Source organism: Acanthochromis polyacanthus, chromosome 15 (genome assembly GCF_021347895.1).
Source record: "Acanthochromis polyacanthus isolate Apoly-LR-REF ecotype Palm Island chromosome 15, KAUST_Apoly_ChrSc, whole genome shotgun sequence".
Taxonomy (NCBI): Eukaryota; Metazoa; Chordata; class Actinopteri; family Pomacentridae; genus Acanthochromis; species Acanthochromis polyacanthus.
This window is the reverse complement of record NC_067127.1, coordinates 21,476,525-21,492,999: the sequence shown is the minus strand read 5'-3', so window position 1 is coordinate 21,492,999 and position 16,475 is coordinate 21,476,525. Positions and strand designations below refer to the sequence as shown.

Below are 16,475 nucleotides of genomic sequence, written 5' to 3'. Positions count from 1 at the left end.
CCGGTAACGTCCGACGGGGGGTGGGGTGGGGGGGGCGAATATTCGGATACCAAATTAATATCCGGATAGTGCTGTAGCGAACGAATATCCGGATATTCGGGTCCAGCCCTAGCATGTACATTTTAATGGATTTCCATACTCTGTAATCTGCTAGATGTACACACAGCTTGCAGTTCAGGCAAATACAGTGAAAAAGTCCCTGAATTTTTCTCCCTCGTGACGTCCTAGTTGCACCGAGGAGTGCAGAATTTTATTTTATTTTTTTACAAGATAAACTGTTATTTTACCATTTTATTTTTTGCAAGAATAACATAGCGAGATAGACAGATAGGATAAGTACGTAGAATTACCATGACCTGGATGGCTTAGAATCTACACAGACCTATCCCAATCAGTCATGACAGTGGGACAGTCAGGCAGCATGCGCAATATGGGGCCATGAAACTGAAGCAGCTAAATGGAACTCATTCATTTTGGGCAAATATGGATTGAACAAGGGCCTGCACCGTTGCTTAGTGGTTAGCACTTTCGCCTTTGCCTGGAAAATCCAGACTGACTTTATTTATGTATTAATATAAATACAAATAAAGGCAATCTGGCATTGCGATGATACGAGACGATTTCAAAAAGGAGGGGCTAACGAATGCAGCTTGAACGAGAAAGAACCAATCAGCGTATCACGGATGTGACGCACAAACAAATCGACCTTGAAGTCCATGTAGTCCAAACAACAATGGCATGCAGCCGAGAAAGCGTCGCGGTGAATGATTACTGCCGTTTTTGTCACAAAAATCTGCGAATACATGGGATACTCTCAAGTACAACACTTATTTTTGAAAAGGAACGATTAGCGGTGTTAGGAATAACTTTAAATCGGAGCCAAACCAAGTCCGTGCATATGTGTAAAAGTTGCTTAAATTTACTCTCACGTTTGGAACGGGATTTTCCTCTGTACAAACAATGGCAAGAAGGCGAAAGTAATGAGCCATCCACTGCCTCCTCATCGTTGGAAACGTCAAGTGAAAAGAGGCAACGACTAACGCCATCCAAAACGCCAAGAGACCACAAAAAGATTCGCTTTGGCCCCCCCTCCTCTCTCTCTTTCTCTTTCTTGTTTTACGGCGGTGGCCCCCCTCCTCCTCCTCCGGCATCATCTTTATGGGTAATCCAGGCGCTGAAGATGACGCAGCATTAACTTCCGCTTCCCGTGCTATGATTGGTCGTACCAAACTGTACCGGGAGGGAAACACGATTCATTTCGCACAATGCCAAACTGACTCTCCTGTATCTCCTAACATGGAGATAGGAGATTACATGGAGATTCAGTCTGGATTTTCCAAGCTACTTTCGCCTTGCAGCTAGAAGATCGCAGATTTGCGTCCCGACCTTCCTGGGATCTTTCTGCATGGAGTTTGCATGTTCTCACTGTGCATGCATGGTTTGGTCTGGCTTCCTTCCACGGTCCAAAAACATGCTGAGGTTAACTGGTAGTTCTAAATTGTTCGTAGGTGTGAAAGTGAGTGTGATTGTTTGCCTCTATAAGTAGTCCTGTGATAATTGATAAACTGTCCACGGTCTCTCCTGCTTTCACTTTAAGTCAGCTGGGATGGACTCCAGCCCCCCAGGACCATAATAAGGATTAATGGTATAGGTAATGGATGGATTGAACAAGATATTATACAGTTTCCTAATTCCTGTGTTGCTCAAAACAACATATTTCTCTCTAAATAATGCACTCTAGCAATAAAGCATTTTCCAACCATTATTTATGATGCACTAAGCTGATTAAGGGCCAGAGAGTAAATGCTGTAAACATTTGAGGTTTTTTTTCTCCTGTTTATGTTGTCACAACATAAAAATGCCATGTACGCTGTGTGCCTGACTCCTCCAGCAGTACAAATGCACATGGAGGCAGACAGGTTAGGGTTAGGTGTGTTCTACCACTCATCCTGGCCTCGTCTTTGTCTTTTCAACATACACTCAGTCAGGCAAAGCACTTTTGATCTGAGGATGTCCCAGTTTTTAAAAGCTCTCTGATAGTGGAGGGAGAGTGCCTTAATGTTTTTTTGTTTGTTTGTTATTTTGGGGCCTTTCTGTTTAAGGCAAATGTTGGCTCTCCAAAGTAACAGCTGTTGTGAGCGGACATTTGCCTCCAGTGATGACTGCTGCTACATTTTCAAGCAAAGGCTGAAGCCTTCATTAAAACCCAAAAAGTAGGTTTATGTGAAAATAATTTAGATAATCATGATGAGGAATACAATAAAAATCTAAGATGTTTGTTTGTACAGCTTGAACACATTTCACACAGAAGCATACAAATATTAATCCAGTATTTCTGTCCATAGCTCTGCCTATATACTATCCACTTTGTTACTGGAATTGGCAGCCTGTGGGCAGCAACCTACACAACCTACTACAATGAAAATTTTAATTTTTGGTGAGGATTTGGATGATGCAACAGAGCAGCCGTGCCATTTTATTCACAGTGCTCGTCTCCATGCTAGTCTTCCATGTTCCACTAAAACACTTCACGGCATCGCTATATTCAGAAGATGCTGCAGCCGCATCATTTGCTAAGCTGTGACCAAAGTAATGATGATTGGCTAAAAGAAACGCAAACAAGCCAAAGCTTCTTTCTTTGGCAGAATGATAAAGAAGTGCAGCCAGACCAGTATGTGCTACAGAATGGGGCTGGTTAAGCAAGACAAGGATAACTGCAGCACAAAACCTTGTTAGAGTTCTTTTGTTTAGTTGTGTTTTACATCTGTTTAGGTTTGTGTTTCCAGATTCTCAGTGCTGATAGACAATTACACATTGCTGTGGGTGGGACAATGCTTGGACCACAAAGTGACTACAGATAAAGGAGGTTTAATCAGTGCCAAAGAAGCACATTTAAAATCATTTTAATGTACAGTGCATCCGGAAAGTATTCACAGCGCGTTACCTTTTCCACATTTTGTTATGTTACAGTCTTATACCAAATCGGATTCAATTCATTTTTTCCCTTAAAATTCTACACACAACACCCCATAATGACAACATGAAAAAAGTTTTTTTGAGATTCTTGAAAATTTATTAAAAATAAAAAACTAAGAGACCACATGTACATAAGTATTCACAGCCTTTGCTTAATACTTTGTTGATGCACCTTTGGCAGCAATTACAGCCTCAAGTCTTTTTGAATATGATGCCACAAGCTTGGCACACCTATCTTTGGGCAGTTTTGCCCATTCCTCTTTGCAACACCTCTCAAGCTCCATCAAGTTGGATGGGGAGCGCCGGTGCACAGCCATTTTCAGATCTCTCCAGAGATGCTCAATTGGATTCAAGTCCGGGCTCTGGCTGGGCCACTCAAGGACATTCACAGAGTTGTCCTGAAGCCACTTCTTTGCTATCTTGGCTGTGTGCTTAGGGTCGTTGTCCTGCTGAAAGATGAACCGCCGCCCCAGTTTGAGGTCAAGAGCGCTCTGGAGCAGGTTTTCATCCAGGATGTCTCTGTACATTGCTGCATTCATCTTCCCCTCTATCTTGACTAGTTTCCCAGTTCCTGCTGCTGAAAAACATCCCCACAGCATGATGCTACCGCCACCATGCTTCACTGTAGGGATGGTATTGGCCTGGTGATGAGCAGTGCCTGGTTTCCTCCAAACAAAACGCCTAGCATTCACACCAAAGAGTTCAATCTTTGTCTCATCAGACCAGAGAATTTTTTTGCTGATGGTCTGAGAGTCCTTCAGGTGCCTTTTGGCAAACTCCAGGCGGGCTGCCATGTGCCTTTTACTAAGAAGTGGCTTCCGTCTGGCCACTCTACCAAACAGGCCTGATTTGTGGATTGCTGCAGAGATGGTTGTCCTTCTGGAAGGTTCTCCTCTCTCCACAGAGGAACGCTGGAGCTCTGACAAAGTGACCATGGGGTTCTTAGTCACCTCTCTGACTAAGGCCCTTCTCCCCCGATTGCTCAGTTTAGATGGCCGGCCGGCTCTAGGAAGAGTCCTGGTGGTTCCAAATGTCTTCCATTTATGGATGATGGAGGCCACCGTGCTCATTGGGACCTTCAAAGCAGCAGAAATTTTTCTGTACCCTTCCCCAGACTTGTGCCTCGTCACAATCCTGTTTCGGAGGTCTACAGACAATTCCTTTGACTTCATGCTTGGTTTATGCTCTGACATGCACTGCCAACTGTGGAACCTTATATAGACAGGTGTGTGCCTTTCCAAATCATGTCCAATCAACTGAATTTGCCACAGGTGGACTCCAATTAAGCAGTCGAAGCGTCTCAAGGATGATCAGTGGAAACAGGATGCACATGAGCTCAATTTAGAGCTTCATGGCAAAGGCTGTGAATACTTATGTACATGTAATTTCTTTGTTTTTTATTTTTAATAAATTTGCAAGACTCTCAAAAAAACTTTTTTCATTTTGTCATTATGGGGTGTTATGTGTAGAATTTTAAGGGAAAAAAATAATTGAATCCGATTTGGAATAAGGCTGTAACATAACAAAATGTGGAAAAAGTGAAACGCTGTGAATACTTTCTGGATGCACTGTATACTGGTTAAAAAAAAATCCATTGATGTTGTGAAAATTTTTTAGTATTGGGTCTAAAAAAAATGGGTCAGACTGACAATCAGTCAACACCTAATTTATTGCAACATAAGTCTCTGAGCTGTTTGCTTTAATGTTTACAATAAACTGTATAAAGAATGTCATTAAGTGTACCGTATTCATAAGGAGCTTTATAGAACCAGTAAAGTTTGCAGGTCAGTTTAACTTGACAACTGCTCAAAGCAACAATTCTTTTCTCCGTTTGTTGCCTGACAAACTGAGTGATGGTGTGTAGTCGCTGCTTCTGGCTGCAGGAGGGCAGATTTAAGTGTATAGAGTGAAGTAATACATAATACAGGACTAATAAAATCATGCAATGCCTGCAGCTTTATAGACTAACCCTGCTAGCGTGCTTTAGCTCTAAGATATTGACGAGTGCACTGCCAAAATGTTACAGATGAGTACGTACAGCTGACCAATCAGTTAGTTTCCCCTAGATTTTCAATTGTACAGATTCTCAGTTGAGGGAATATATCTGCAATCATACAAGCTGCACGTTATGAAAGCCACTAAATGAGGCTGTACAGTTACAGTATCGCAAACTGTAAGCGTTGCCACTGGAATCCACATTTGCTGTCAAGTCTGTTTACACCGCTGATACTGCAGCTGATAGAATGCAGGTTGGAAAATTGATTATTCAATTGGTATTTATTACAGAGAATATTCAATCAATCACATGAATTTGACTTTGATTTGGTCAAAAATTAAAGAGATATCCTGCATTTTTCTGCCAGCATTCCTCTCCTGCATCATTTCTAGAAGCAGCACTTTTTAACGTCATAACTTGTGATATACCTTGTAGCCCTACATTAACCCTCCTGTTGTCTTCATTTACAAGTACCAAAAAAATACTGTTTCCTTGTCTGAAAAAATCCAAAAATTCAGCAAAAAAAATTCCCCAAATTTATGAAAATTTGCAAAACCTTCAGGAAGAAAATTCCAATAATTCCTGAAAAGTTTCCCTTAAAATTTTAATTAAAAAAAACATAATAATAATTTGGCAAGAAAATTCTTGTAAATATTTTCAAAAAAATCAGTATGAATCTTTCAAAAAAAAAAAAAATCTACAAATATCCAAAGGCATTGCATATGTATCAATAAAACTTCTAATATTTTCTTTAAGAACATTCACAAAAAAATCAACCACAATCTTGCAAGATTCACTGGATTTTGGTTGATATTATTTGTGAATGTTCTTAAGAAACATTTTTAGCATTTCTTTTTTCCCACCAAAAAATGTTGAAAATGTGGACATCAGAAGTTTCACTGTGAAAATATATTTCTTTCCCACATTTTCAAACGGGTCAATTTTGACCCGCAGGACGGCACGATTGTTAACACAACCTGTTGACTGAAGTAGGTGGGACAGCATCAGTTCATTTTGTGCAGAGAAAGAGTCACGTGAGGCGTTCAATGCCCCCTTTTATTTGAACAGACGCAGAGAGAGTCCAAGGCAGAAAACCTGGAAGCAAAGAAAGCTGATCACCAGCGCCATGATACCTGTTATCTGAGTGGAGCTTTAGGTTTTATTCAGCCGGCTTGGTTCTGTCAAACTTGCTTCATGGTACGGCCCTCAGCTCTACTGGCTGGTTGTTACGCAATTACACTACATATATCTGTTGTTGCTCCACTTGAACCTCTTTTGCCTGTCATTTCCTGTCAGAAGGGGAAGGATGATAACACTCGTCTAAACAACGGGCCATTTTGGAGCCATTCAGATTCCCTTTTAGCTCGCTGTTTGTAGCGCAGACGGGAGCAGACTTCTGCATGCATTGATTGGACTGTCACTGTAGTCTAGGTGTTGTTTTGGCTGGTGGCCCAGGAGTGAGAGATGATGAGGCTTATAAAACACCACAACTGCAATTGCCTGTGGCTGGAAGTAGTACTATCATTTAAAAATGGCTGTTAGCAGCTTTGTAATGTGTCTTTCACCTCTTTTTGCAGTGTCACAGCAGCTAGATAGTGCTGCAGTGTAGTTTGCATCACAGACAGGTTTATTATATCAACCTTCATGCCGTTAGTCAGATGAAAAGATTACCAAATATACCACAAAATACCTGCTCATTAAACTGATCTCCTATGGGAGAACAAACATTTGTTGAACATTCTCCACTATCACGGCGTACTAGTTATACATGCTGGCACCTACAGACCTATTTAAAGACTTAAAACATTTAAATATACCCTCAAGGCTTTGATCTTTTAGCGTTTCCGTTTTGTCTCGCTAAAGGAAGTTTAGTGTTGGAAATATGTGCCCTCAACGGAAAGTCAAAGTTTTTAGATTTTATCAGTGTCATGTGACCTGCTACAGTGGAAAGCAGTTGTATTTGGAGATAGCAAAAATATATATTCTAACCTGCTCAAACATGCACAAATTTATCTCCATCGAAATGGAGCCACAAGGGTGTTCTTTCTCACAGTGTTAAAATCTAACTTAAATGAGCTTTTGTATTTTTGAAGTAAGCCTTTGACAGAAAAGTAACTGTGGAGCTCTCATTCACTACAATAGAACCTGCAGACTGACCCTAGCCTCTTAATTCTTCATTTTGCAATATGTTCTTTTATGTCTAAAGTGTAGAAACTTGCTAAAAATTGCTGAAAATGCCAAACTCACAACTAGAAAACTGAATTCTTACTGTAAACACACTTCACCAAAATGTGTTGTTAATGGCAGTGGTGTCTCTGTTTCAGTCAGAAGAAAACTGTATAAAGTTGATATGCTTTCTGTCTTTAAAAAATAAATTTGTGTCTACATTGATGTCAGATTTCTTTGTGAGTAGAAGACTTTGTCATCTTATTGTGTCACTACTTCAGTTTATGTATCTGTTGCATTTCATGTGACTGAGACAAGTCAGATGACTAAATAGTGCTGTGGCAGTCATTTGAGGTCTGTTGTGGCTTGGTTGTTAGCGCCTTCAAATCATGAGGTCACACGTTTGATACCAGCTTCCCATGGTACATGTATTGAACTGTATCAGCTAAAATAGCTGCTGTGCAATCAGGCTTGCAATTCCTCTAGGAATTGCATGTTCTCAATATCGCTGGTTGGACGTTTGTGGCTGAATTCATCCAATATTGCCACTTGCCATTGTGTTGTGCAGAGTAGTTTAACGGTATTTAATCAGAGCTGTTGGGTGAGCTGGTGTGCTTGAACTGCAGCCAATGGGGAGAATGAATGGAGAGCAAGAAGGAGGTGGGGCCATTATAGATGTGCACATTTTTTAGAAGCAATGGTATAGACTTGCATCAAAGTCCTAATTAGTAAATTATTAGAACTTTGTCATAATAATAATAACTATAATTCCCTCAGAATGTTGCATACTGTCAGTAAGGTGTTTTGTTGTTCTTATAATGTTAAAACTTCTGAAAATGTTACATAGAATCAGTGGAATCACCACCTTTTTCTCTTTTTAATTTGGCCTCATTAGATGTTTTTTGAGCATGAACTTCCCTTCTAAGGTCTTGATCTCGATTGGATTGAACTGTATATTGACTCAGCCACTCCAGAATCTTCATTTTGTTCTTTTTTTTAAAGCCAGAGGTCAACTTGTTTGTGTGCTTTGCGTCTTTGTCTTGCTGCATAAATCCTTTGTGCCTGAGCTTTAGGTCATGAACTGATGGTGGATTTTCTCCAGGAGGATTTTCTGATAGCGAGCAGAGTTCATGGCTCCATCAGTTATAAGAAGTTGTCCAGGTCCTGTGGAAGCAAATCAGCTCCAAACCATCACACTGCAACCGCCATGTTTCACTGTTGGTATCATGTTCTTCTTGTGGAATGCAGTCTAAGGTTTACACCAGATGTAACAGGACCCATGTCTTCCAAAAGTTCCACCTGACTCCAAAAGTTCCACCCCTGACTCATGAGTCCACAGGATGTCATCACAAAACTTTTGGGGCTCATCCAGATATTTTTATTTCTTACAAATACAAGACAAATCTCTATGTTCTTTTTGGTCAGTAGTGGTTTGTACATTGCAACTCACCGGTGCTTTCTTTCTTTGAAATAATGTACCAAACAGTTGATTTGGCCATACCTAATGTTTTTGCTATCTCTCTGATGGCTTTGCTTTGATTTGGACTTCATATTGAAAAGTGACCTCACCAGCTTCCAAATGTAAATACCAAATTTGAAATGAACTCTCGACCCTTTATCTGCTCCTTTTGAACGAAAAAATGAGGGAATAACACAAACCAATTGTCCAATTACTTTTTAAAGCAACTGTACATCTGTGGTGCATGCAGGCATCTGTATGCACACCTATAAAGGAGAATAATCAGGGCTTGATACCCCAGAAGTTACTGGTCCTATTTTAATTTCTTGGACTGTCCATATATACAATATGTATGCAAACCTTTAATATACCAACACTTTATATTTCTTTTAGGCATTTATGAGTACCAAATAATTGTAATTACAAAAAACATCCGAACAAACATCTGATCAACAATGAAATGAACGCTGTGAATCGAAAATGATGAACGTTACCATCATTCAGAGGAAACAACATGATGCCGTATGAGGTCATTGCATTTGACCTCTTTGTTTTTATCCTCCTTTTAGACTGATTGCCTGTACACCAGTTTGCATCTTCATACCATTCTCTGCAAAAATAGACATTAATCCCGAACCCCTTCATGCAGCATGATTAAATAGTTTGACACATTTGGAATTATGTTTCAGTCTGCTGTTACACATCAAGCTTTGGCCCAGTTGTTGCTGTCAGGCTAATGGAGATTTTTAAGGCCTTGTGTCACATCTTGCTGTTGGGTTTCTATTTGAATTATGTTAGAATAGGCTCCCTCGAGTTTAACAATTGCTTTTCATTCCTTGTTGTCAATCTGGCCCTGTTGAATTTGCTTTAGTATGACTACTGCTGCTAAATTTTGTCTCAAGAGGAGAGCAGATTGCCCCATCCTTGTCTTGGCTAATATTGTCACATTTTTGTCATTTTCTTTTCACGCAACAGAATTTTGATTGATGATTCCCAGCTATAGATTAAAAAATAGAAAAGACACACTATATACAAATGAAATGAAATACTCAAAAGATATGTATGTAAACAGAATTAGTGCAAATGAGCAGTGAGATGGGTGGTAAAGTGCAGTCCAGTACAAAACTCTTTATTGCACATAGTGTGTCTGTTTGTGTGTACAGGGGGAAATGGACTGCACAACTCTGGGAGAAAAACAGTTTTTCAGTCTGGAAGTCAGAGTTTTTATGTTCCTGTGCCATTTACCCTAGGGAAGCGGAACAAACAGTCCATTTCCCGGGTGGGTGAGGTCGGCGACGATATGTCGGGCCTTCCTCTTTACCCAGCCCGCGTATATTGAGTCCAGGTCTGAAGGAGGACTTCCCACAATCCCCTGTGCTGTTTTCACCACCCAGGCTAAGTCCTTTCTGTTCTGAAGTGTGCAGCTGCCAGACCACACTGTTGCGATGAGACAGAGGGTGGCTTCTATTGTGGCCCTGTAGAAGTTTGCCAGGAGCTGAAGGGACAGACCAGCATGTTTCAGAGTCTTGGCTGAGCCTTCTTTCCTGGGTGAGCTGTGTTCGGGGACCAGGTCAGGTCAGATGTAATGTGGACGCCCAGGAACTTGATGTTGTCAACATGCTCAGCCACTTCCTCTTGAATCAGGAGAGGAGCGTGTCCTGTTCTCCTGGACCTTCTGCTGTCCTCGATAACCTCCTTGGTCTTGCTGGTATTCAGAACAAAGGTTGTTGTCCTTATTCAGAGGAATGAAATCTATCCGACTCTGAAACACAGATTTGAACTGTCAGTGGATGTTTGTTTTTTTTCCCCATGGGATTTATTTAAGATAAAGAGCATCACTGAATAGTGTGCTGATCTCCTCTCTGTAGTGGGTCTACTACAGCGGTGTCATCGGCAAACTTCATAGCCGTGTTTGTGAAGTAGATGACACTTTATTTCCACGTCAATTAACACACTTGTGGGTAAAGCATATACATAAGAAAGTATATATACAACATATATTTGCTGCAGGGAGAACAATCCTGTAACTGCACATGAGTATCAGACAGTAATGATGCAGTAGAAGCAATCATTTCACAGGAGTACACAAGGAAGCATGTATATTTGAAGTAAACATTTGGAGCCATTTATGGATCAGTTGCTGTCGACCAGAGACCAGCTGTGCCACCTCTGAGACTGTGGGAGGGAGGGTATGGAGTGGACTAGATGGAGGTGGAAAGGTTGGAGAAGCTGGAGGTGTGAATGATGGATGAAGTCAAGGATTGTGATGAAGAGAAGGGAGGGAGTGGGACGACACGTGGGTTGAAGGCACATTTGTTCTGTGATTGTACTATATATGGGTGGTTGTTGATATTATATTTTTTGTTCAATAAATGCCGAAATCTGTTGAAGGTTATACTTGAATTATGTGCAACAAACGCGTTTTCCTCACACCTCATATGTCAGCTAGACAGACATTTGCCCTGGTCATTACTGTGTGCACTGAGGCCTCAGGTGCCCTTCTGTTTATTTATCAAACACAAAGAAACCTCCTGGCAGGATGCGATTGTGACAGCACAGAAAATAAATGAATCTAAATTCACACATGTGCCTCACCTCCACTGCTGCAACTCCATCTGGCAGGAAACACTATCATTTCATACTTGAAGAAAACACCCAAAAGTCAGGGAAAAAATGGATGCACCCCTAAAAATCAGCTCATGTTAGAGGTTTGTGTCAGGACTGCAAATGAGTCAGTTGGCAGCATGAGTCTTAAGTTTACTTTAAGTGATTGACGGTATACACTGTGTGTTGCCTGCTTCCCATGATTTCTCTTGAGTTCACAGGGTGCTCTTAATTTCTTCATAACGCACTGAATTTAGTCAGTTTTGAATCGTACTCCACATTGTTTATTCTTGTTGAATCTACAGTGGAAACAGGAATCTTGATAAGACTCAGTCACAAAGCAGTATACCCATTGTTTGTCTGGTTCAGAGCCAGAGAGGATGCACACAAAATACTGTACATGTGAAAGGTTTTTTCCTTTTCTTTTTGGGTAAATTTGACAAAACCCTTGTGACCATATTTATCACACGTATGGACAGATGCCAGTTTTATAATTAATGTGAATGATTTGCTTGAACAAAGGGCTCTATTTAGAACAGCAGGAGCTCTGGGCAAACAACAGGAGTACCAGCCCAGAGCAAGACATGATGCTTACATTGCAGTGACTATTTTTAATCAAGGCGTCTGCACTCAGAGAACCAGTTCTCTTCCAGGCACCACACCCAATACATGTTGTCCCAGTCTAACCAGCATTCAGTGTGATTCTGCCTTCTGGTTAAATAATTTACAAATAATGCCCACCACAGCTGATACCTCCCACATTGTAAGAGTTTATGCCACTCTGCTACGATCCAACCTCTAAGGGTTGGCTGGATGCAACAAAAAAACCAGAGTGTAATTGGTTTAGGTGAAGGGATTTATTGCTTCGTGGCGAATGGAACAAAAGAGTGACAATACAGAACACAAAACGAGTGAGTGTTGCTAAATCAAAGAACAGAATAGAACCAAATGAAGGCTAACAGAGTTTAACTATCTAAAGCCAAAACAAAGAAACTAAACTCCCTAGCTAAACACAAGTACAACAGCAACACCCACCACCAGTAACAGAAACTAATACAAAGTGTGCAAAAACAAACTATACAAACCTGGTGCCTTACACAGGTCATGAATAATTAAGAACAAATGGCTTCTTCACTAAGCCCAAAGTGTCTGTAGCATTCACCAAAAGTGTCTGCGGTACCCACCAACCCAACCACATGTGCCTACAGACAGACACATCACAGAAACAACACCAACATAACACACACAAAGAGGCACCAGGGTGGACTGGTCACAGATACCAGCCACACTGACTGACAGCATGGTTGCAGGTATATAGCCTGCAGGTGTGGCAGCTGTGTCTGGTTGGACAGAGGTGGAGGGGAGCTGGAGGGTGGCCCAGTCAGGGAGGTCGAAGGGCGGGGAGAACAGATTTCAGTGCAGGTCGTCAGCTCTGGTGTCATCAGCTGGAAAGGCTGGCAGCTGGGGTTCCAGAGACTCTGGAACAACCACAGCTGACCCACACATGTAATTTTCCCCCACACAAAGGCCCAACAGGACATCACCCCAGAAACCAGACGGCACACCAATACTGGTGGCCATAACACTCTCAAAGCTGGTAGCAGGTTTTTAAAATCTCATTAACTTAATTTGTTGTCAACAACTGAGTCATCTATGGAAATGCAGTTATATTAGCTGGTTGTTGTTGTTTTTTTTAAAGAGATTGAATTGGATGCTTCTGTTTCTCTCTCCAGATATAAGCCGTTCTTCCCGTTCCAAGTGCAGCCTCCACTGGGTTCGACCTGTGATTTGGATCTGTCAGTCCAGGACAGCAGGCTGGTGGAAGGCAGACTCAAAGTCACCCTCATTGAATGTAGCAGGTGAGACACTTCAGTTCCTCCTGTAACTCTCCAAACACCTTATTTATCTCAGCACCCCTCTTCACATACTCCTGTGTACTTTGGTCTGAGGCTGTGGTTAGTGAAAACTTAATACATCATCACACAGTCATATTTGAGGCAATTGTGTGCTTTGAAGCAGCAATCTAGACTCCTGTTTCTTCTATATTTCCATGATACTGGAAGGCAGGAGAACCAACACAAGGACAACCATTTAATCCTATCTAATCTTGTATGTTCTTGGCTGCATGCAAATGGTTAATGCAGCCTCTTGCAGGATGATGTGACATTGTGTGTCAGCAAAAGCTCAGCCAGCCAGCCTTTTTTGTTGCCAGAACCTCTTGTGCCAGAATTCCCACTCGCTTTCATTTTAATGGCACGTTAATGGTATTTTGTTCACCTCATTTGGCCGGTAGATCCATTTGATGAAAAATGCAATGCGCTTATGAGATGGCTGTTGGTCTACTAAAAATATGAAAGAACAGGAGCAGAATGCATTTTCAGTCATATTAGCTTTTTATTCTACTTATACGCTAACGTTCAAAAGTTTGGGGTCATTCGGGCAATTCCCCCTTTTTACATGGAAACTCACACTTTCATTCATGTGCTAACTTAATTGCACAAGGGTTTTTCTAATCAATTAACCTTGCAACATGAATAGCGAACACAATGTAGCATTAGAACACAGGAGTGATGGTTGCTGGAAATGTTCCTCTGTACCCCTATGTAGATATTCCATTAAGAATCTGCCATTTCCAGCTAGAATAATCATTTACCACATGAACAATGTCTAAACTGTATTTCTGATCCATTTAATGTTATCTTCATTGATTAAAAACTGCTTTTCTTTCAAAAATATGGACATTTCTAAGTGACCCCAAACTTTTGAACAGTAGTGTAGGTCAGTCTAAACACAATGACACTTCATAGGTATGAAGAATTAAGTGAATTTATGGATACTGAGGTGAAGCTCACTGAAAAATAGTCACGTGTGGGTCTTTTTCAAATTGTGCCTCGACTTTGACTCTTTGTGGGTAGACCATACTGTGAGAATGGCGGTGCAACGGTTGTGTTCTTCTTTAGCAGTCATGGTATGAACGTTGTAGTTTACCCCCCCCAAAAAAAAATGTTACGTCCCGTAAACCAGGGGATGAGGGGAGTAACGAGTAGTCAGAATGAATATATACAGAGACAAGGAAAATTGGGTGCAGCCTCAACAGAGAGGAATATATTTTTCTAACAAAGGAGAAACAATAGCTCAACACAAAACAAGCTTCACCAGACGGCCCGAATATTCGGATCCGTTCGTGCGGCGGCGTGGCAGCGGAGACGGCCCGAATAGTCGGATCCGTTTGTCTGGTCTCCCGGATACCAAATTAATATCCGGATAGTGCCGTAGCGAACGAATATTCGGATATTCGGGATATTCGGGTCCAGCCCTACTAGGAACAGAAAAAAAGACAAGGGAAACACAATCCCACTTACACACCACAGAATGTAACAGTATGCAGTCGAATATGCCATACAAAGACTAGTGAATGTAATGGGGAACCAAGTTTTGAAAGCGTGACTTCCATCTGGAAACTTTAACCTGTAAGTTGTTGGCTAGTTATCATGCTAAGCGCGACTTAGTCTGGTTTTCATCTGCATCAGCCACTCTATGGTTAGTATAGAATAGCAGACAGGAGCCACAAGAGCCGACTGCTTCTTTCAAATTCGCATTGTGGTTAAATTTCATGTTCCCAGTGAACTCCTTAAGGGTGAGAGAGTGAGTGGTGGATCGACTGAGGGCGGTTTGTCAGCATGAGTGTTGAAACGCATCAGAAATGTTAATGTATATTTAGTGGCATCACTCAGATATGCCAATCATCAGAGCGAAGCAAAAAACTAAAAGTAAACTGGAATCTGACCCGATCTCTGATACTTTTAAGCAGCCGATCGAAAAAGTAGAGGACCAAAAATGTTACCAAAGCAAACGGCACTTACATCACAGTGGCTGTTGACAAAACAGGAGAAATTGTTAATTTTAAAGTAGAAGCTGCACTGCGAGCTTTACTGCTTAATTTAATGGCAATATGAATATACTGCCTGCACTTGTCTTCATGACAGTTTTATTTTTTGTGCTTTACACTTGAGAACAAACATTTCTTTCTGTTTCAGTTAGAAATGTCTCCAGTTGGTTAGTAGCCTAGCCACGCTAGACACATGTTCTGAAGGCACAAGGGTCTAGGGCCGCTCGACAGGGAGGGAGGCGGGCTAAAAGTTTGTCTTTCAAATCACTCTGCAGCAATTGGGTAGGTATACAACCAATCAGCGCAACGAATACGCTGACGTAGTTCCTTGAGCGCCGGCGGATTGTGGCTAAGTCCCATTAGCTTCCCAACTGGTATATTAAGGATTTGCCATATCCCGTCGGCATAAGTACAAATACGTCTTTCTTCTCAATGAAACACTTCAGTGCCGTCCTTTGTTTATCTTTCAAATTGAATTTTAGCTTCAAATCTTTAAGGGCTGTGGCCAAAGCCGAGTCGAAAGATAACTGTTTATTGTGCGCCGGTTGTTTCTGTCAGAATCGTCGTGCCTCTGTTGTCACTTAGTTACGCCCGCCTTCTGACTCTACACTTCATGGTGACTCATCCGGCCAGTTTTAGGAGCATCCATCCTCGAGCCTTATGGAGGGTAACTAGACCCACCCTGGCAGAGAATTAAATTCGCTGCCGTGGGTTGTCTAGCGCGGCTAGGCTAGTTGGTTAGCTTTTGTGTGACAGAATACAAAGAGACTGAAAAAGAAGTTTAAAAGAAAGTTCTCTCGTGTAATAAAAATGTGCCAAACCATGACTCTGAAACTGAGATTTGTGTACCGTTCCCACCTGATGTGATACCTAACTGGAAGCAGCGTTTCCCACAGGTTGAGAATATATTGACTGTCAGCTGGTAAGCAGCTTTAGACAGAAGCTAGCTGACATCTAATGTGAAGTCATATTGTACATTTCTGGGATTGTTAGACTTTTTGATGAAACAGCAGGTTCATGCAGACTTTTCAAAGGAAAAAAAACTACAAAATATGGAACAGAATTGGCCGCTCTGAATGCTACACAATGGAAATGTTCATTGAAGGAATACATGATTTTTTTGGTCATTTTTTTTTTTTGGTCATCTATGTGCTAGTTGCAATTGCATCTTCAAGCACTATAGATTCTATTAAGGCCATTATATTGGACAAAAACACACAATCCTTCATCAGTCTTCTCCAAAGCTGACATGATTAAATTTTAATTGTCAAAGACTCAGATCTGTTAGCTGAGGTTTGCTCTGATGGAGAGTCTTTCCTCGGTTTCCTTGAAGAGACACAGGTGTGTGCATATGTGTTTGTGTGTTCATGGGTTGGGTGTGTTTG

General features: G+C 41.3%; 1 protein-coding gene across 1 annotated transcript in view; it reads left to right on the top strand.

The window, feature by feature from the left end:
- The window catches only part of pdzd8 (PDZ domain containing 8), a 64,231-nt gene that overhangs the window by 11,339 nt on the left and 36,417 nt on the right, over positions 1 to 16,475 (top strand). The window contains exon 2 of the mRNA XM_022199135.2: positions 12,935 to 13,060. Within this exon, the coding sequence (XP_022054827.2) occupies positions 12,935 to 13,060 (126 nt within the window). The remainder of the gene's footprint in view (positions 1 to 12,934; positions 13,061 to 16,475) is intronic.